The sequence below is a fragment of the Brachyhypopomus gauderio genome, chromosome 5 (assembly GCF_052324685.1).
Source record: "Brachyhypopomus gauderio isolate BG-103 chromosome 5, BGAUD_0.2, whole genome shotgun sequence".
NCBI classification, from domain to species: domain Eukaryota; kingdom Metazoa; phylum Chordata; class Actinopteri; order Gymnotiformes; family Hypopomidae; genus Brachyhypopomus; species Brachyhypopomus gauderio.
The window spans coordinates 10,531,055-10,553,109 of NC_135215.1; the positions used below are offsets into that span (position 1 = coordinate 10,531,055).

At 44.3% G+C, this 22,055-nt stretch overlaps 1 protein-coding gene across 19 annotated transcripts in view; it reads left to right on the forward strand.

Moving 5' to 3' along the window:
* Positions 1-22,055, forward strand: part of plekha5 (pleckstrin homology domain containing, family A member 5) — a 107,742-nt gene that overhangs the window by 59,089 nt on the left and 26,598 nt on the right. For 10 of the 19 annotated variants that reach the window (XM_077005550.1, XM_077005555.1, XM_077005551.1 and 7 more), the window contains 10 exons: positions 1,503-1,623; positions 3,601-3,642; positions 4,119-4,223; positions 6,083-6,155; positions 8,433-8,533; positions 9,514-9,629; positions 13,159-13,920; positions 19,202-19,658; positions 20,287-20,358; positions 21,331-21,450. In XM_077005550.1, coding sequence (XP_076861665.1) covers positions 1,503-1,623; positions 3,601-3,642; positions 4,119-4,223; positions 6,083-6,155; positions 8,433-8,533; positions 9,514-9,629; positions 13,159-13,920; positions 19,202-19,658; positions 20,287-20,358; positions 21,331-21,450 — 1,969 coding nt within the window. Of the gene's footprint in view, positions 1-1,502; positions 1,624-3,600; positions 3,643-4,118; positions 4,224-6,082; positions 6,156-8,432; positions 8,534-8,892; positions 9,155-9,493; positions 9,630-13,158; positions 13,921-19,201; positions 19,659-20,286; positions 20,359-21,330; positions 21,451-22,055 lie in introns of those variants that run through there. The other 9 variants (XM_077005554.1, XM_077005571.1, XM_077005558.1 and 6 more) reach the window with 3 other exon arrangements.

Below are 22,055 nucleotides of genomic sequence, written 5' to 3' on the forward strand. Positions count from 1 at the left end.
CTGAAAATAAATTCTCCGGTTTAAAATATAGTCTCCCGTTAAAATTTTTTTTGCATTTGGGTCCGTATCCAGTTAATCAGGAATGTGATTGGGTCCGGACAGGACGGCGTTCGGGTCCGGATCCGGACCGCGGTCCGCCATTTGGTGATACCTGCTCTAGTATGTGAGCTACAGGGGGAACACACACACACCCCCACACCCACTCACATACTAGGTGCTTCCTCTTTGTGTGAAATTTGAGTTATTTTTCTCCTGTGAGGTGACCCAAAAGCAAGACATCACTTCTGTCACCCCCTCGTCACCTCCCTTGTAATTTCCTGTGTTCCACATAGCCCAGCACTCTCCACACGTCATAGAGCACCACTGCAACTTCTGAATGTAGGCCAGACAAAGTCTGCTTCCCTCCTTCATTAGCTATGCATCAGGACAACCCATGGATTCTAGAACTGTCCTTCGTTATCCATGCATCAGGACAACCCAAGGGTTCTACAACCCTCCTTCGTTATCCATGCATCAGGACAACCCAAGGGTTCTACAACCCTCCTTCGTTATCCATGCATCAGGACAACCCAAGGGTTCTAGAATAGCCCTTCGTTATCCATATATCAGAGCAACCCAGGGGTTCTAGAACTGTCCTTCGTTAGCCGTGCATCAGGACAACCCAGGGGTTCTAAAACTGCCCATCATTATCCATACATTAGGGCAACCCAGGAGTTCTAGAAACTGATTTCTTTTCCCACAGTTCATGTGGATGAGAAACACTGGATTTTCATGAAACTTTGAGAATAGTTTCCTGATAAATTAGAGAGCTTTGGTTCGGTCCTCTTCACTGAATATGAGGTAGGCAGGAGTTATAACTTCATCTGTGATGATGGAATTATTTTGTCCGTCCAAGTTATCAAGTACATTTCCAGGCAGTACTTTATTGTATTCTAAGGATGTGCTAATTAGCCAGGTAATAAATGTTTCCAGAAAGAGGCTCAATGTAGTGGGTAATTAGCCTTCACCATCTATCTGGATTAGCGGATGAGGAATTGCCACCCATGCCAATGATTTACACCAGCAAATGGTACAAATGGCATTATTAGATCTGAATCATATCACACACTTTGTGTTTGTGTTCCAGGATTCCTGTCAGTTTTTTTTTCCTGTTGCTGCTATTTCTACTACGTTTCTAGAACTGATTAACTGCTGTAATACCTGGACCCTGGTTTATCCCCCCCCCCCCCCCTCTTTCCTGTTGAGACATGTGGTCCTCAGTCCCAGGGCTTGGGCTGTGTTGGCATGGCAATGAGCACAGCTTCTGCTGTATATTTAATTCTGCTGAACTGACTGAATTATGCACCCATCAGCTGTATATTTAACTGACTGATATACTGACTTAACTGACTGAATTACACACCATTCAGCTGTATATTTAACTCCACTGAGCTGACTGAATTACACCTGTCTTTTTTCTTGCTGGTACCTCATCCATCTTATACATTCTTGTCCACTTCCAGGCCAGTGTCCAAAGCAGCAGCCGATGAGAAGAAGGAGAGACCCATGAGCACTATGAGTGAGGCGTCCAACTACACGGGAGGCTCTGATTATACAGCCCCGCCCTGCAGCCCCACAGCCAGAGTGAGACGCCGCCCTCTTCCCCCTCCCCCTTCCTCCTCCCCCCTCCCTGTAGAAATAGACAAACAAGTCAATTCTAGTGGATGGACATAGTTGAGCAATGTCTTCAGTATGATTGTGGGCTTTAAATTTACACCTGGGGCAGCTGGGTTTAATCGGAGTGAGAAAATGCGGAAGAGGTTGTTTCAGAACAGTGTGCTTCTCAGAAGCTAACCACGCACACCGTGCCTGTTCATCTGCAGGCCCAGACTGCAGAGATGGGCACTCAAGTGAGCGACTCCAGTTGAAGTCGCACTAAAGTCACCTACTCACCTAACTTCAGACTTGACTTGAATCTCGTCCCTAATTACAGGGTTGCCTACACACGCATTTGACTGTCTTCACACGCTCTCACGCCACACTTCCGATTTCTCACGCGGAAAAAAAATCTAGTTTATTTACCTCTGATCCATATCTGTGATATGGAGTTACTATTTTGCTCTGGCGCCAACCACTGGCGATCGATCGATTGCGATATAATACTTAATTTGTGTCCATTTTACGCCCCCCCCGTCAACAATTCTCACTCGCCACCCCCTACAGGTTCAAATCTCACTCCAAGCGATCTTGAAAAGTTGGCAAATCAAAAAAAAAAAAAGTTGACTCATCAAAAATAACTTGTGAACAGTAAGAGTCAGTCTGTTATCCAGGTGATGTGTGCAAAAGTTATAGAAAAAAGACTTTCTTTGCGTGTTTACCTTATTTTTGTTTCGGTGATTTGGGACGCAGCCTTTGGCTATAGGGAGTTTAAATCCTTGGACAAAACGAAGGACACAACATGTAAAGAATGTGGGAAACAAATTAAAGACACTGGAATGACCACATCAAACTTCATAAGCACCTAAAACACACTTAGATAGGTTTGTTTAGTTAGACACTTAGCCGTCATTACAGCTAGCGTAGTAGCCCATATAGCTTAGTGGCCACTTGTAAACAAACATCAAAACAACCATCACCAGATTTAAGTTAACTGAAAATAAATTTAAATAGTTTACTCACCAGTTGTTGTTTCACAGGAGTGATACATATGTAAATTAATGTCCAAGACTCATTTGACTAAATGTGAGAACTTTTTTCCATATAGATATTTTTGTTTATTTTAATGTAAGTATCTTGAGTAAAGTCTGACGTTCCCCAATATTGCCACTGCGTTAAGATCATTTTACATGGAACGAAAAATGAGTGATATGTTCTATACGGTTTTGAGTATGCAAAATTACACCCTTGTTAGTGATATTTTAATAGTTTTCAGATGTAATTGATTGAAGTTTAAATGTCATTCTAAGATGGGAGTTTAAACTTTTTTGTATATTGGTGATGAGACACATGAAACACCCAATACGTGGGCGTGGCCAATAATGAGGGACGATGGACAATAGGAGCTACCAAGGTGACATATACAACAGTTATTTTCCATCTCTTGTCCCTAAGCATCTCCTGGTATTGACTCAAGACTTTAGCTTGTACTCTTGCCAAAAGACTCATCTCTTGACTTTGACTCCAGACTCGACTCAGACTTTTATTTTCAACTTTTGAACATCTCTACAAGACCGCGATCTTCCATGTTTATGTTCCTAAATGTTTTGTGTTCCTACTAGGGGTAAATCTGAACATGTTTATTTACACATGTTCTCAATATATATGTTGCAAAAACATTTTGCATTATTTGTTGTGATAAAAAAGGAATAGCTGGTGTTATTTGTATGATATAGTTTATAAAAGCATGTGGAACAGATGGTGTTCTTCATATCTGCAATGTCGTTATGTAGTTAGCGGCAGACTTTGTTTTACTGGGAGGAGATTCATCTAGCATTCACCTGTTAGCCGTGACACATAGTCTGTTGATTGTTGTCACATTGTTATTGATTGTTAAAAATTGCATCTACAATTGACAACGACTAAGATATTTGCATATCGTTATGTTGCTTCTCCCTTTTGCAGAAACATAATTTACAGCTAGTTAACTCATCCGTTACCTCCACTGTAAGTGCCATTATTACCTCCACTGTTAACTCCACTATTATCTCCAATATTATCTCCACAGTTAACTCCACTGTTAACTCCACTGTTAGCTACTCTGTTAGCTCTACGGTTAGCTCCACTATTAGCTCCACTGTTCACTCCACTGTTAGATCCACTATTAAATCCACTGTTAACTCTCCTGCTTGATTCACTGCTAGCCCCATTGTTAGCTCTGTGGCGTGTAGAGTTAGAATTATAGAAACTAGAGTATTTGTGGGGTTCGATACGAGTCCAGACAGAAATATTGGGTCAAAATTCACAATTGGCAAGACTTAAGGCAGCATGTGTTACATTTAAATTGTACTTTAGCCATTATGATACATACATGATTTTTACCCATGACAAGAGAACTGCATAAAATTATTTTATTTTAATGGCCATATATGGTTCAGTTCTATCATCTCTTTACTGCTGTATTCTGTGCTCTGCAATTATAGCCTTCGAGGTCTTCAAAAAAAGTCCACAATTTTGGAAAGAGGTCCAACTCCATCAAGCGAAACCCAAATGCACCAGTGGTGAAGAGCAATTGGCTTTACAAGCAGGTATGAACAACCCTGCACTTTCTCTCTGCTCATCTGGCATAGTTTTAGACCATTGAACCTCAGGAGCCATGGTTGTGAAACCTCTCAACTTAACCCTAACTCACCTTTAACCCTGACATCTAACCCTAACCTTTTAACCCAAGCCGTAACCCTAACACTTAAACCTAACCTTTTAACCCAAACCTTAACGAACCTAAACCCTGACACCTAATTATTACACCTAACCTTAACTAATCATTGCACCCAGAGCCAGAGTGGCTAATCGGGAGATTTGGGAGGATTCCTGATGGGCCGACTCATGTTAATCTCTAGTTTGGGCCGATTGGGAGGGAAAAATCATTTTGGGCCGGATTTGGGCATAAAACTCCAGGGCTGAAAAAGGGGCACACTCTGGCCCTGATTACACCTAATCTTTACTAACCTTAACCTTTACCCATTACACTTAACCTTAACCTTAATTAACCTTAACCCTAAACAATAACAAAGGGATTAATTGCTGTTTATATTTCTCATTTGCACACACAAATTCTCCTCTCTGAATTTCATGCCTAACGGCATTTATACAATTTTCACTTAGACATCACCGAGCTTCAAGAATAAAATAAAGAGCACATAGAAGGTTGAACCTTCAGATAGAGACAATGAACTCTCATGGGAGCTGTACTTCAAAAGACATTAATTTGAACTTGACAGGTCTCAGCTGTCTGTTTCTCTCTCATTGCGATTTCAGAGTCATAATTTTTTGTTGAATGTACTGCCTGACAGGCTGGTAGTTTTATTTCAGATGTAACATGACCTGAAACAATAAAGAGTTCCTTTCATATGTGAAAAGTCATTAAATATTTTTTCCTCATTGGTTCAGGCCATTTTATATTGAATATACTATTATAATGTATTTCTGTTCACTCATTAAACCAAAGCTAGGGTTAGGGTTAACCCTAACCCTAACCCTCTCTAACTCAAAATTAGATTGAACACAGCCATTTTGGTTCGGACTTCACAAAGAGTTTATGACGAAATCTACGTTCATACTTGACGCATCGCGAGCGGCACGAGGGTCTGTGCGCCGAAAATGACGTAATCGTGGTGGCTCTGCATGTGCGCGAGGGTCTCGCGTGCTGTCACTTCGCGAGGTCGTGCACCTCTCGAATTTTGTAACTTTGTGCATGCCGCGCTGCAGCGCTGTGATCAAAGTCATGTTTGCAGGGTTCATACACCTTTAAAAGGTGGAATTAAAGCACTTGTACGTCACTTTTAAGGTCCATTTCAATATTTCCCAGCACGTTAATCTTAATTAAGTTAATAATTTATACATATACTTGAAATTATTTTAAATAAATAGCTTTTTTATCACATTATTTAATGGTTGTTTATTTTCAAAACGCCCAATCTTAACGTCTTCACGTTCTCTCATGTTTCGCCCTGGAATTACAAGAGGCTTGTATTTGTTAACGTAATACAAGAAAACTGTCCAGTCAGACAGCTATTTGTTGTGAAACGAAGTAGTTACAAGTTCAAGTACTTTAGCCTAAATTCCAGCAATACTGAAACACAATGCAACATTAAAATTCGTCAGGTAAATGTTCATTCCCCTGTTTTTGAGGGGTGTTTCTTTATACTACCACATATCATTTTGGAGAACACTGCAAAGCTTGAAGCTGTCTGGAGTCAGAAAATGGCCTTTTGCTGAGGGAAAAGCCACTTGTGTTTTCTCATTAAAAGAAACAAGCAATTTGTCTAAGTCTAATGAGCCGCTCCGTTAAGTGTGTTAGCAGGTACCAAGGAAGGGGCGGAACCTCCTCACACTATGCTGCAGTTTGTTGAGCCTGATGACTGATAGCATTTTTGCCCACTTGCAGGACAGTACAGGGATGAAGATGTGGAAAAAGAGGTGGTTTGTGCTGTCTGACATGTGCCTCTTCTACTACAGAGGTGAGTGTTGCAACCCTAACCCTAACCTTCAGACACTAGCAAATAGAGAAAAGAAATGCAAAGAAAACAAATAAAAACCTTTGGCATTGGATTCATATACACTAGACGAGATGATATTACTATCCATCGTGCCATTAGATGTTAAGTCATATGAGTTTCCTTGATGGTAAGAGAGGCGTGGGGATTGTCTCTGTCAATTTAGGACACATCATCAGTAGTGTTCCTTTGAATCAGGGGGTGTTTCGGCCTTTAAACGTTAGACACCCTCATCAAAGGTGGCCAGCTACAGGGTGATCAAGCCTTAGCCCAATGCCCAATCACAAGTCAATGGGACTATGCACGGCAGGGGCATCCACTCCCCTGAGTCAGGCTTGGAATTGACCGCATACCTTGGTCCCTCAACTCCTGGATTTGGAGAAAGGGTGTGGGGTGGCTATTCATTAGTGATTGGGTCCAGTAGTTTTCTGAGCCCAGCAGGGGTCATTCTGCTTCACCCATATCCAACGGCTGCTTCTTTCGGCTGCTTCAGACATGAATTTGATTGTCTGTCGCAGTGCCTGTCCTTGGATACCAAGGTCTTTTAAAAGCCTGATGGTAGAAGTGGCCACAAAACCTTGGCATTCTACTTCCACTGGGTAGACTTGCGTATTCCACCCTCGTTGTCTTGCATCTGCAGCCAGCTCTGTGTAGCGCAGCCTCTTGCACTCATAGGCCTCTTCTGTTGAGTCCTCCCATGGGACCGTAAGCTCAATGATGTTAACAGCTTTGAGTGAGGGAGACCAGGGTACCAAGTCTGGTCTGAGTGTTGTAGCTTCTATCTCTGGTGGGAAGATCAGTTGCTGGCCAATGTCAACAAACATCTTCCATTCCTGAGCCAGGGCTAACTTTCCAAGTTTTAGCTTGGTTGGGAAGTGCTTGGGCTGTAGCTGTCCCTCTCGAATAATTGTTAGAGATTGGATGGAGTTGGATACTGTCCTAGATGAGGAGTTGATGTTGGATCTTCTTGTCTCCAGAGCTGCTGCCAAACTTTTGAGGACCTGGTTGTGCCTCCAGGTGTAGTGCCCCTGTGTGAGGCTGGTCTTGCATCCGGTCAAGATGTACCTAAGAGTTGCTGGAGTTGGACAGAGGGCACAGGTTGGGTCTTCCCTATACCAGTCCTGGAGGTTTTTTGGAGATGGTAGCACATTGTACGTGGCCATGATAATGAAGCTTATGGTGCTTGCCTCCATTTCCCAAAGCTGCCAGCTTAGTGCTCTTCTCTCCAGTCCTTCCCACCTAGTCCATTGTCCCTGTTTGGCAAAAGACACAGCCTTTGCATTTCTTCCAGCCTCTTCCTGATGGCGCACCTCTTCTACCACCATTCTCCTCCTCTCTGAAGTTGAGGCCTTACGCCAAGATGGTTTTCTTGGCGCAAGCCCAAAGCCTCTTCCCATCTGGACATGCCCCACAATGTCAGTATGCCTCAGGGTTGCTGCGCTGCATCGGATGGTGTCCATTTCCGCCCAGCTGACAATGGTGGTGCAGCCTTGCTGATGGTTTGATCTCTAGAGTCCCTCAGAGTCAACAGAAGCCTTACCTTAGAGCACTTGTACTCAACACTTGTACTTCAACAAGGCTTGTTATGGGTAGCTGAAGGACTCCTTTGCCGTAGAGACCAATATTGGTCAAATAGCGTGGGACACCAAGCCATTTTTTGACATGTGCAGTCACCATTTGCTCCATCTTTTCCACAGTTGTTATTGGGATCTCATAGATTGTTAGTGGCCACATTATCCAAGGGAATCCAAATTGCAAACACCAGAGCTTGAGCTTCCCTGGCAGTGGTGTCCTGTTGATGTTTTGTAAGTTGCTGTTAAAGTCCTGTCTTATCTGCTTCACCTGGTCTTTGTCCTTGAGACTTGCATTGTACCATCTGGCATTGGTAAAGATGTACAATGTAAGATGTATGATGTAGGTTTGAATGAGGCATTAGGTGTTAATCAGAGGTTAGATGTTAACGAGAGGTTAGGTGTTAATGAGTGGTGATGTGTTAATGAGAGTTTAGGTGTTAATGAGGGGTTATGTGTTAATGACAGGTTATGTGTTAATGAGGGTATATGTGTTAATGAGCGGTTACTACTGTACAGACCACACTACTGTACAGACCATGCTAACATGCAGACCACACCACCATACATACCTCTAACATGATAAGCCTAAACTCAGCATTGCTGAGAAATGGAAGAATGTCCTGATTCTCATGAAGACTGTAATGTGTTTCATGTGTTCTGTGAACAGATGAGAAGGAGGAGGGGATTCTAGGAAGTATTCTCCTACCGAGCTTTCACATCTCCATGCTGTCTGTGGATGACCACATAAGCAGGAAATATGCCTTCAAGGTCTGTGTCTACTCTTCATGTCATCCCAATACTCTCTCTAACACTAACCACTGAGCTCACGCCAAAGTTCACATTGCTCTGTGAAACAATGTGACACCTTCAGACACAGTGGAACACGTGGGTAAAGTAACATGAGAGAGTTCAAAAGATGCTTGTTTAAGTGTGGTAAATGTTCAAGTAGAGATTTTCTTGACATTGTTAATACTGTCATTGGGGTTTTCAAAACTAGTACTTAGACCCCCACACGACCCCCACTCAACCCACACTAGACCCACACTAGACCCACACTAGATCCACACTAGACCAACAATAGACCCACAATAGATCCACACTAGACTGCGCAGTAAGAAAAATGTCATGCTGTAAAACACAGAAATGGAGTATTGACCTGTTTGGCTGATTCTCAGCATAGCTGTGTATTCTTGTGGAGTGTCATTGTTTGTAATGAACTGATCCTCCGTGCATCAGTGTAGTCCTGGTTTGCCATTTTCATTTGAATGGGTTGTAAATTAAATGTGTTGATTGGTCTAATTCAGTGTCTCTTCTCTCTTCGCCACTCTTACAATCTTGGCCTGTGGAGCTACAGCCCTGTGGTTGCTGTTGGGAGTTTTACCTCTAACGGTGAGTTATGAGAATGTCCTTTATTTCATAGTCATTTGGGTCTCAGTGATCTCATATGGAGGAGGAATTTGTGAAAAAAATCATCAGATGGGTTGGTGAGAACAGGGAGACTTCACGTAACCCGTGTTGATTTGTGAAGAGGTTTGGAGAGCAGTTTGCGGTGGTGTTAATGGACCTGGCTGCATGTGGCAGGACAGTTCTGCACATACATACACGAGGGAGCTTTTCTGTAATGAAGTTCTGGAAACTCCTCCAAACTATCCCACACTGGCAGGAAGTGCACTGAAATGTCGCTGTGAAGTGAGATTTACTCTATTTCATTGTTTTTCGTTTTTGCAGGTTGTGCTGTTTGTGCACAGGCAGCCCACCCGAACATGAGGACATACTACTTCAGCACGGACACGGCCAAAGAGATGGAGTCCTGGATGAGGGTGATGACAGACGCGGCCCTAGTACACATGGAGCCCATCAGAAGGTAGGCAGAGCTCCCCAGGAATCGAGATCAGACCTATTCGCACAGTCACGCCCTATAGAGCATTACAGTGATTTCATTGTTGACACAATTCAAAGGTCAAGGGTGACTAGGCACTGGAACGTTTACTTTTTTATTAGCTGCAGGGACTCTGTTTTGCTGTTTAGAGACGATACAGCATTAGGCTGTAAATATAATGGTAGTACCAACTAGGGATGTCCCGATCCAGCTTTTTGAACTTCCAATCCGATACTGATATTTATTTGCACTTCCGATCCGATACCTATACTGGCCGATACCGATACTGGCCGATACCGATACCGGCCTATCCAAGCATGTATTAAAGTTATTTAGCCAACTTACTACTTTGTTGTCAAATTAGGTGTGTTTGAATAATACACAATGGTTGGCAAGGAGAAACTGTTTATTTAGCAATTAATAAACTCAAAATAGACAAAATAATAAGTAACAAACAGAAAGGGCATCAGTAAACCAATGCTTAAAAAGCCATAAGTGCAAATAATATTGTAAATTGTATTTTAAAAAGTGGCAGTTTGTCACGCTTTGCAAACATTTCTGCCAGTGTTAGTTGTGTAGGACCTTTCTTTTTGTCTTTGGTTTTCTTTAGAAACTCTTCATGTTGTTTATGGTGGTATTTCACTAAATGTTTGATTAGATTGGTTGCATTAAAACAGGGGTGCCCACAAGTTTTAAGCTTGCGAGCTACTTATAAGATGACCAAGTCAGAATGATCTACCTATTTATTTTTTAGCGGCGTGTGTCGATCGTTGATGGGAGGGGGTTGCGTGTGTCAAACCCTAGATGTCAGAGATTATAATATAATAATAAGCTAATCCAGCTCCCACTAGCAGGGTGCAGGATGCTGGAGGGAAGTGGGTATGTAATATAAGGTACAGAGAGAAAGTGGGTGTGTAATATAAGGTACAGAGAGGACGTGGGTGTGTAATATAAGGTTCAGAGAGGACGTGGGTGTGTAATATAAGGTACAGAGAGGACATGGGTGTGTAATATAAGGTACAGAGAGGACGTGGGGTGGGTGTATAATATAAGGTACAGAGAGGACGTGGGGTGGGTGTGTAATATAATGTACAGAGAGGAAGTCGGTGTGTAATATAAGGTACAGAGAGGACGTGGGGTGGGTGTATAATATAAGATACAGAGAGGAAGTGGGTGTGTAATATAAGGTACAGAGAGGACATGGGTGTGTAATATAAGGTACAGAGAGGAAGTGGGGTGGGTGTATAATATAAGGTACAGAGAGGAAGTGGGTGTGTAATATAAGGTACAGAGAGGACGTCGGTGTGTAATATAAGGTACAGAGAGGACGTCGGTGTGTAATATAAGGTACTGAGAGGACGTGGGGTGGGTGTATAACAGTGGGGAACCGTCAGGGCCCTCTACGCCCTCTCAGAGGGCCTAAAATATTCTTAAAGCATTATATATATAATTATCCAATTTTATTTTATCTACTTACAGTTTGACATTCGACATCTAAACAATTACAAAAATATAAGCAAATAAAATATTCACCCGTGTCTATTCAATCTGTGTTGGAAGGTGAGGGGTTGAGTGGAAGCCTGTGAGCCTGTGTCTCCCCCTATCAGGACTGTGATGCCCGCTGTTCGTTTACAGAGGGCCTGGCAGTTATAATTCAGCGCAATACCAGTTTCAAATGACAGCAAAATTGACCAATCATATCTTCTCTCTTAGTGGGCGGGCTTAACTGTATGATAATTTCCGCCCGCTGTGGCGACGCTAGCTGTCGTTAGCACCATCGCTAGCTAGTTTCGATTCATCCCTTTGACGTCCTCGTGCGCGTTGTTTACATATTCCGCTTCCGAGAACCACGGAGCTGTGAACCTTATTTTGTTTGTATACTTATTTTGCTTAAGATGTTATCTAGTACAGATATTATTGTTTATTGCGTTTTTAAAGCTGTACTGTCGTCTCAGTTTTTCTTTATTTAGTTTATTAAGAAAGGAAAAAAAAAATTTCGGGGGGGAGGGGGGGGGGGTAGCGGGCCCAGGTTTAAAGGTCACGGTTCGCTACTGGTGTATAATATAAGGTACAGAGAGGAAGTGGGGTGGGTGTGTAATATAATGTACAGAGAGGAAGTAGGTGTGTAATATAAGGTACAGAGAGGAAGTAGGTGTGTAATATAAGGTACAGAGAGGACGTCGGTGTGTAATATAAGGTACTGAGAGGACGTGGGTGTGTAATATAAGGAACAGCATGGAAGTGGGTGTGTAATATAAGGTTCAGAGAGGATGTGGGTGTGTAATATAATGTACAGAGAGGACGTCGGTGTGTAATATAAGGTACTGAGAGGACGTGGGTGTGTAATATAAGGTACAGAGAGGACGTCGGTGTGTAATATAAGGTACTGAGAGGACGTCGGTGTGTAATATAAGGTTCAGAGAGGACGTGGGTGTGTAATATAAGGTACTGAGAGGACGTGGGTGTGTAATATAAGGTTCAGAGAGGACGTGGGTGTGTAATATAAGGAACAGCGTGGAAGTGGGTGTGTAATATAAGGTTCAGAGAGGACTTGGGTGTGTAATATAAGGTACAAAGAGGACGTGGGGTGGGTGTGTAATATAAGGTACAGAGAGGATGTGGGTGTGTAATATAAGGTACAGAGAGGACGTGGGTGTGTAATATAAGGTTCAGAGAGGACGTGGGTGTGTAATATAAGGTACAGAGAGGACGTGGGTGTGTAATATAATGTACAGAGTGAAAGTGGGTGTGTAATATAAGGTTCAGAGGTGCTCCAGCATTAAGCCAATCCAGCTCCCACTAGCAGGGTGCAGGATGCTGGAAGGAACAGCACAAACTAACAAACACGTTCAAGTGGCAAGAAAACATATAAAGGAAAATCTCTGATGACAGTGGCTGGACAAACATATAAGTGAAACAACCAGATATGATGATACCAGGTATCGGCTGTAAACAGCTGCAGTATCAGATGTCGCCATTTGAAATAAAGAAAGCATCCAAAGTAAGAATGCAGGAAGCAAAAGACCCTAACCCCAACTCTTTCCCTAACCCCAACCCTTACCCTAACCCCAACCCCAACATTCAAAATGATGATGGATCTGCCAAATCCATTCTACTTACGTCTCTGTGTCTCACAGTAAGATAAAACCTTAAACAATTACATTACTTCGTGTGAGATTTCGCATAATAAAATTTGTTTAAAACAAACATTTCTTAAATCTGTCTATTAACAAATAAGGTTGTGTTTTTTTAAATTAACTCATAAACAAATGGTTACTAAGTAAACAGGATATTTAACAGATAATTTTAATTTTGAAAGAGTAAGAAATAAAAAAATAATGTTGTGCCCAAGGCCCAGAGCAATGACTGGGAGGTTTGAGTTGCAAAATATGGGAAAAAAGTACGTCGGTTTTTATGTATTCTTATTTTTTGCATATCCATCATCATTTTGTCTTACTGTTCTAGGACGTTTTCTTCTTTCTCTGTAACTATTTTTATTTCCCTTCTGTGTTAGACTGGAGAAGGTGAAGACCGACCTACGCAGCCCACAGGACATGAACAACATGTTGAATCATCGGGTACTGACCCGCCCTGAGATCCAGAACAACGAGAGGAACCGTGAGAGCTTTCGCCAGGAGGACAAGAAACAGAAACAGGTGGAGAAACAGTCCAGCACCCATAGAACGATGCTCTCTGAGAAGCACTTACTTCAAAAAGATGGAGACAGGTACACGCTGCAGAAAGATGGAGAGAAATATCTTCTGCAGAGAGACGGACAGAACTACAAAGACAAGAAGTGCCCACGTCAGAAAGACAGTGAGAAATACATTGTGCAGAAAGATGGCGAGCAGAATCTGCACAAAGACGGGTCACAAACCACACCGAGAGAGCGGACCAGGACCGCCCCGGCGAGGGAGCCAGAGGAACCTGCTGTACAGAGGGAAGTGGACAGGTACGGCTTCCAGGAGACCACCGAGCGACCCCTCACCAAAATCAACAGCATCAAACTGCAGCCTGCGCAGGCAGCTGCCATCGCCACGGCAATCTCCTCTGCACGGCAGCTCCCGAGGGGCGTCCCACAGCAGGCGGGGCAGCTGAACGGCTCCGAGGATGACAGCCCAGGGGGCGTGTCCATCAACCTGCCCCCAGGGGGCGTGTCCAGCACCCTGCCCCCAGGGGGCATGTCCAACACCCTGCCACTGGGCCTAAGTGAGTCGGTACAGCGGCGGGAGCAGTGGGCCAGAACACAGCGCACCCTGGAGGACGAAACGAGGAGGTACACTGTGGGTGACCAAGACTCTCCAGACACACACCCGCGCTGGGTTGTGGGAGAGTAGTGTTTGTGTTTGTTCTGTCCCTTTATGTTTATGTGTCGGTCTATGATTTTTCTATCCCATAGTCAACCATTTTGACCATACATTTTTGCTGGTGATGCTTGACACAGGGGTTCTGAAATGAACTAGAAAATAGAACAACAGATCAGTGTCCAATCTAAGCCTGTGCAACATTTGTTCACAATATATTGACACATCTTGGAAAAAGACTTTGTCCACATTCACCAGCCTCAGCCCTGTCCCTCCCACTCTGCTGTTGTGGGCAGACAGGTGAGGGTCTCCCTCTCCCCAGGGCTCTGCGTGGGCAGACAGGTGAGGGTCTCCCTCTCCCCAGGGCTCTGCATGGGCAGACAGGTGAGGGTCTCCCTCTCCCCAGGGCTCTGCATGGGCAGAGAGGTGAGGGTCTCCCTCTCCCCAGGGCTCTGCGTGGGCAGACAGGTGAGGGTCTCCCTCTCCCCAGGGCTCTGCGTGGGCAGACAGGTGAGGGTCTCCCTCTCCCCAGGGCTCTGCGTGGGCAGAGAGGTGAGGGTCTCCCTCTCCCGGGGCTCTGCGTGGGCAGAGAGGTGAGGGTCTCCCTCTCCCGGGGCTCTGCGTGGACAGACAGGTGAGGGTCTCCCTCTCCCGGGGCTCTGCGTGGACAGACAGGTGAGGGTCTCCCTCTCCCTGTGGCGCTGCCACTGTGCAGCACATCAGCTCTGCCATGTTCTCTCTGACAGCTCTGCAGCCTGCTCTTTGTGGCCAACCGTGGTGCTGCTCTCTGGGCTCTTTATCACACTCCTCCAGACAGGGCTGTCTCTGAGCACCCCAGCCTGGTGGAGGTGGCGCTGTGGGAGAAGGCAGTGACTGCCAGGGACTCCTGTCTGTTTGATGCTTGTAAATTTCTCTGCAGTCTCTGGTGAAAAGCTAAAGAAATGTGGTTATTAATGAAAGCAAAGGTGTGACAAAACCTTCAGCAGCCCTGGCGAAGGAGGCGGGAGGAGTGTGTGGGAGGGTCAGGGGTGCTGTGTCCAGGAGGGGGAACACTAATTGAGATCAAAATAACTTTCATAGATAGACAGGTTTGAAAGTCCCATGAGGTGTGAGTCAGAATCTCACATCTCTATACAGCACACATCTGTGCACAATGTTCAATAGTTACTATGCTGGTTCTTGGAGATTCACTGTTGTGATGACATATTGTGACATTCTAACTGTTGTGATGCTGAAGCTTTTGTGGCACTACATGTGGCAGTAGCAGTTGTGTTACTATAACAACACTGTATCTGTAACAGTAGTGGTGGCACTGCATGTGGCAGTAGCAGTTGTGTTACTATAACAACACTGTATCTGTAACAGTAGTGGTGGTGCTGCATGTGGCAGTAGCAGTTGTGTTACTATAACAACACTGTATCTGTAACAGTAGTGGTGGTGCTGCATGTGGTGCAGTAGCAGTTGTGTTACTATAACAACACTGTATCTGTAACAGTAGTGGTGGCACTGCATGTGGCAGTAGCAGTTGTGTTACTATAACAACACTATATCTGTAACAGTAGTGGTGGTGCTGCATGTGGCAGCAGCAGTTGTGTTACTATAACAACACTGTATCTGTAACAGTAGTGCTGGTGCTGCATGTGGTGCTGTAGCAGTTGTGTTACTATAACAACACTGTATCTGTAACAGTAGTGGTGGTGCTGCATGTGGTGCTGTAGCAGTTGTGTTACTATAACAACAGTGTATCTGTAACAGTAGTGGTGGTGCTGCATGTGGTGCAGTAGCAGTTGTGTTACTATAACAACACTGTATCTGTAACAGTAGTGGTGGCGCTGCATGTGGTGCAGTAGCAGTTGTGTTACTATAACAACACTGTATCTGTAACAGTAGTGGTGGCACTGCATGTGGCAGTAGCAGTTGTGTTACTATAACAACACTATATCTGTAACAGTAGTGGTGGTGCTGCATGTGGCAGCAGCAGTTGTGTTACTATAACAACACTGTATCTGTAACAGTAGTGGTGGTGCTGCATGTGGCAGTAGCAATTATGTTACTATAACAACACTGTATCTGTAACAGTAGTGGTGGTGCTGCATGTGGTGCTGTAGCAGTTGTGTTACTATAACAACACTGTATCTGTAACAGTAGTGGTGGTGCTGCATGTGGTGCTGGAGCAGTTGTGTTACTATAACAACAGTGTATCTGTAACAGTAGTGGTGGTGCTGCATGTGGTGCAGTAGCAGTTGTGTTACTATAACAACACTGTATCTGTAACAGTAGTGGTGGTGCTGCATGTGGTGCTGTAGCAGTTGTGTTACTATAACAACACTGTATCTGTAACAGTAGTGGTGGTGCTGCATGTGGTGCTGTAGCAGTTGTGTTACTATAACAACACTGTATCTATAACAGTAGTGGTGGTGCTGCATGTGGCAGTAGCAGTTGTGTTACTATAACAACACTGTATCTGTAACAGTAGTTGTGGTACTGAAACAACCATGTCAGGTCTCTTAATGATCCTCATAAAAGTGCTTGTGTGACACTCTGGCTCAGACAGTACTCAGGAAGTGCCCATCTCTTTCCACTGTGCACTTTCTGAAGTATGGAGCCTCTTGTCTGGCCCCAGTACAGTCACCTTCTCTCAGTCCACAAGCAGCTGCTTGGTTCTGTTGTGGCCCAGACTACTGGAGTGGAGAGTTTCACTCATGGACCTTTTCCACCAACGTGGACCGGGTTCTGTTCCTAATTGCACACCAGTGGTTCTTTGAGAATAAAGAAGAATTAAAAAGCAAGGAGACATCACATGAGTCTGAGACATGATTATAGGGAGGGTATTAGAGTCTGAGACATGATTATAGGGAGGGTATTAGAGAGTCTGAGACATGATTATAGGGTGGGTATTAGAGTCTAAGACATGATTATAGAGAGGGTATTAGAGTCTGAGACATGATTATAGAGAGGGTATTTAGAGTTTGAGACATGATTATAGAGAGGGTATTGGGGAGTCTGAGACATGATTATAGGGAGGGTATTAGAGTCTGAGACATGATTATAGAGAGGGTATTAGAGATTCTGAGACATGATTATAGAGAGGGTATTAGAGAGTCTGAGACGTGATTATAGAGAGGGTATTAGAGAGTCTGAGACGTGATTATAGAGAGGGTATTGTAGAGTCAGACATGATTATAGAGAGGGTATTAGAGAGTCTGAGACATGATTATAGGGAGGGTATTAGAAAGTCTGAGACATGATTATAGAGAGGGTATTAGAGTCTAAGACATGATTATAGAGAGGGTATTAGAGTCTGAGACATGATTATAGAGAGGGTATTAGAGAGTCTGAGACATGATTATAGGGAGGGTATTAGAGAGTCTGAGACATGATTATAGAGAGGGTATTAGAGTCTGAGACATGATTATAGGGAGGGTATTAGAGAGTCTGAGACATGATTATAGGGAGGGTATTAGAGTCTAAGACATGATTATAGAGAGGGTATTAGAGAGTCTGAGACATGATTATAGAGAGGGTATTAGAGTCTGAGACATGATTATAGAGAGGGTATTTAGAGTTTGAGACATAATTATAGAGAAGGTATTAGAGTCTGAGACATGATTATAGAGAGGGTATTGGAGAGTCTGAGACATGATTATAGGGAGGGTATTTAGAGTTTGAGACGTAATTATAGAAAAGGTATTAGAGTCTGAGACATGATTATAGAGAGGGTATTGGGGAGTCTGAGACATGATTATAGGGAGGGTATTAGCAGGGTTCGTACGGTCATGAAAAACCTGGAAAAGTTATGGAATTTGAAAATAGCAATTTCCAGGCCTGGATAAGTTTTGGAAAAACTAAAAATACTCAAATGTTTTGGAAAAGTCATGGAAATTTGCTTGACACAATAAATATATGTCGTTCCGATAACGGGAAGAAAAAATAAACATATATAATATAGCCATGTTTTTTCTTTGTGCGGACCACTAACGTAACTTCACAGGTTAGTTCGCTGCGTTAGCGTTGGACTCCAAGCGGAGCTGTAGATTGTACTTTGATGACGTGTAAATCAGCGTAATGCTGGTAAATGCCGATTCAACTATGGCTGCTTCAGTTGGACAAATACAAGCTATGGCTTGAGAAAGACAAGGACACGGGGCATGCAAAATGTGCACTGTGTGGTTAACCAACTGGTTAACGTTGGGGTTAGAGACTGAAAAGTCCGACGCAAAGCAGTTTTCGTCATTAAGCGCGAACCTAGATTTAGACACGCCTTGATCGTAAACACAGAATAGAAAAAAAACTAACAATGTTCTCGTGCGTACAGCGTGAGAAAGAGCGACCGCGTTGCCGAGATGGGCTGCGGTGGAGGCTGCGCTGCTTCAGCTTATCGTACACAACACTACACAACACAACACTCCACAACACTCCACAGAGCTGCCACTGCACCTCCACGCACCGCGAGAAATTAAGAAAAGTCGGTCGTAACTCCGTCCGTCGTTAACCAGACCCGTCGGTAAAAGGGAACTCACCGGCTTTTAGCCCGGATACGGCTTATAGCTACAACATTTTCCATAAAAAAAACTTAGATGCGGCTTATATTGATATTGAAAATACGGTAAATGTTTATTTTTTCAATTAAACCATGTGTCCTTTCATTAATTGATGATATACTGTGGAATTTTAGCCTGGATTTTTTCTTATTTTTCGTGTCTACACATATGTTTAGAGAATGTACAGTCATTGAAATTTGTCTGAAAGTCATGGAAAAGTCATGGAAAAGTCATGGAAATTAGTTGTCAAAAAAGTGTATGAACCCTGTATTAGAGTCTGAGACATGATTATAGAGAGGGTATTAGAGAGTCTGAGACATGATTATAGAGAGGGTATTGTAGAGTCAGACATGATTATAGGGAGGGTATTAGAGTCTGAGACATGATTATAGAGAGGGTATTAGAGAGTCTGAGACATGATTATAGAGAGGGTATTAGAGAGTCTGAGACAGAGTAAGAACATGAGAGAGAGAAACTGCATTCGTGCTCATCTCTTCTCACTTAACTAAGCTGTGAGTCAATACAGTCAGTGCAACATACCAGAAAACAGTCAAAGTTGTGCCATTTTTTGCAGAAGATTCTGGAACTCATGCACAAGTTATTGAAGGATTTCTTCTCTTGCATTATGCTGCACCTCTATATTGACTGGCTTGCAGCCTTCAGTAAGTCATCGTGAAAATGAAAGTGCCTCTGTGTCTCCTCCCTGTTGTAGCATCACCTCGTATCAAACCCTGCCCAGGAACATGCCCAGCCACCGAACACCAGTGGCCCCACGCTTCCCCGAGGGCTACCGCACGCTGCCCCGGAACATGCTGCGGCCGGGCAGCGTGTGCAGCGTGGCAGGGTCTGTGTATGACCGCGCGCTGCCGTCCGCTGCCACAGCGACTGAGAAGCGCCGCTCCCTGCGGGATGACACCATGTGGCAGCTGTATGAGTGGCAGCAGAGGCAGACGCACAGCCGGCTAGGCTACGGCACACTGCCCAGTCCCAAGACCATGGGCCGCATTGCAGAGTCCATCCCCTGCTCACCCTCGCACGGCACGCTGCCCTTGTACCACTCCGCCTCTCCTAACCGCCCCTACAACCCTGCCACCTCATCGGAGGTCTCCTCACCTGTGTTCCGCGGGGACGTCAGCCTCGACCGCCGGCGCAGGGCTCCTCTGCCAAAGGTACTCTCTCTCTCTCTCTCTCTCTCTCTCTCTCTCTCTCTCACACCCTTTCTCCCTCCCTCCCTTTCTCTCTCCCTCTCTCTCTTTCTCTCTCTTTCTCACTCTTTCTCACTCTCTTTCCCTCTCTTTTGGTCTCTTTCCCTCTCTCTCTCACACCCTCTCTCCCTCCCTCCCTCTCTCTCTCACTTTCTCACTCTCTTTCCCTCTCTCTCTTCCTCTCTCTCTCTTTCTGTCTCTTTCCCTCTCTCTCCCTCTCTCTTTCTCATTCTCTCTTTCCCTCTCTCTCCCTCTCTCTCTCCCTCCCACTCTCTCTCTCTTTCCCTCTCTCTCTCCCTCCCGCTCTCTCTCTTTCTCTCTCTCACTCTTTCCCTCTGTCTCCCTCCCTCCCTCTCTCTCTCTCTCTCTCTCTCTCTCTCTCTCTCTCTCTCTCTCCCTCTCTTTCTCTGGTGACTATCTAGGTGGGGCATTTGCTTGTGCTACAGCTCACCAAACTGTACGACGTGCTGAACTTGCTGCTAAAAGCTTTATAAACATGCAATGGCCCCATGCTGGTTTGGCATCTCTGGGTCAAAGCTCCTCACTGGACTCACTGGATTCTCTCGATATTGTCTTTGCTCTTCTCTGTCAGTACGCATTTCCACCTGAGCGCAGGGTCCCCGTCACTCAGAGTGTCACTCCACAGTCTCTGCAGGGGAAAACGGTATGTTCTTCTTCTGTTTTAAAAAGGACTTGCATAAAACTGTCTAAATTACAATACAAAGAGAGATGAGTAACTGAAAAAGCTGTTATTCGCCAGGGGTGTAAAAAAGCCTCTGTGTAATTAACTAATGTTATTAACAAGAACAATTAAACATAGAATCAAACAAATACAATAATTTTGCAGCAATGAACCAAGGGTTGCATGGGCATATGAAAACTGGTTTAAAGTCATGTAGCCCTTTTAGACATCAACTAGTTATTTAAACCATGACGCAGTCGTCATCACTGTGTCATAATGTCCACCTTCACACAGGTGTGTGCAGCTGTCAAACGAGCACCAGAAACTCTGACCCGTACTGCTCACCGCTGACCCAGAATTCTCCACCACCTTAGTCCCCCTCTAGTACACAGTCTTAATGGTACAAGTTCAGCTGTGTTCTCTGGTACTTTATTTAATGAGCTCAGATTTGTGTAGGTAATAAGTCCAAAACAAGCATGGCTGAATGCATTCAGAAGTGTTGTGTTTGACCAGAACCCACTGATAATTTCTGAAAATGAATTAGGTTTTCAGATATACAGAATTCCTTCATATTAATTAAACTATTTTTTGTAGACACCCTGTCATCTAGCCAATATACATTCCTAAAATAGAGAGAGCTCAGAAATATAACCTGACCTGTGCGCGCTGTGTCCTGTGTGCTCTGTGTCCTGTGTGCTCTGTGTCCTGTGTGCTCTGTGTCCTGTGTGCTCTGTGTCCTGTGAGCTCTGTGTCGTGTGTGCTCTGTGTCGTGCGTGCTCTGTGTCGTGCGTGCTCTGTGTCGTGCGTGCTCTGTGTCGTGCGTGCTCTGTGTCGTGCGTGCTCTGTGTCCTGCGTGCTCTGTGTCCTGCGTGCTCTGTGTCGTGTGTGCTCTGTGTCCTGCGTGCTCTGTCCTTGTGCGCTGTGTCCTGTGTGCTCTGTGTCCTGTGTTTGCAGCCTGAGGAACTGACCCTGCTGCTCATCAAACTGCGTCGACAGCAGGCCGAGCTCCACAGCGTCCGTGAGCACACGCTAGCTCAGCTGGGGCAGCTGAACGCCGACACCACCCACCCCAAGGTCAGGCCACATGCCCACCTGTCATGCCCACCTTTCACACCCGCCTATCACACCCGCCTATCACGCCCGCCTGTCACGCCCCGTCATGCCCCGTCATGCCCTGTCACGCCCCGTCACACCTTCTGCTCTGCTTGCTTTCTGCCAGTGTCACATGGGTTTTTTGTACTTGTGATTTTTTACTTTTCATATTTCCAGCTTGCTCTCATGTACTTTTTCTATGCACGTTTTAGATAATAAAAATACACCCAAACACTGAAAGAACAGTAATAACTACACCCAAACACTAAACGACCAGTAATAACCACAACCAAACGCTAAACGACCAATAATAACTACACCAAAACACTAAACGACCAGTAATAACCACACCGAAACACTAAACAACCAGTAATAACTATGCCCAAACACTCAACGACCAGTAATAACTACACCCAAACATTAAATGACCAGTAATAAAACACACATGCATTAAACAAACAGTAGTAACTACACGCAAACATTGACCAGATATAACTACATACAAATGAGAATCTAACTGTAATAACTCCATATGATATCCAGTAATATCTACACCCAAACACTGAACGACCAGTATTAACTACACC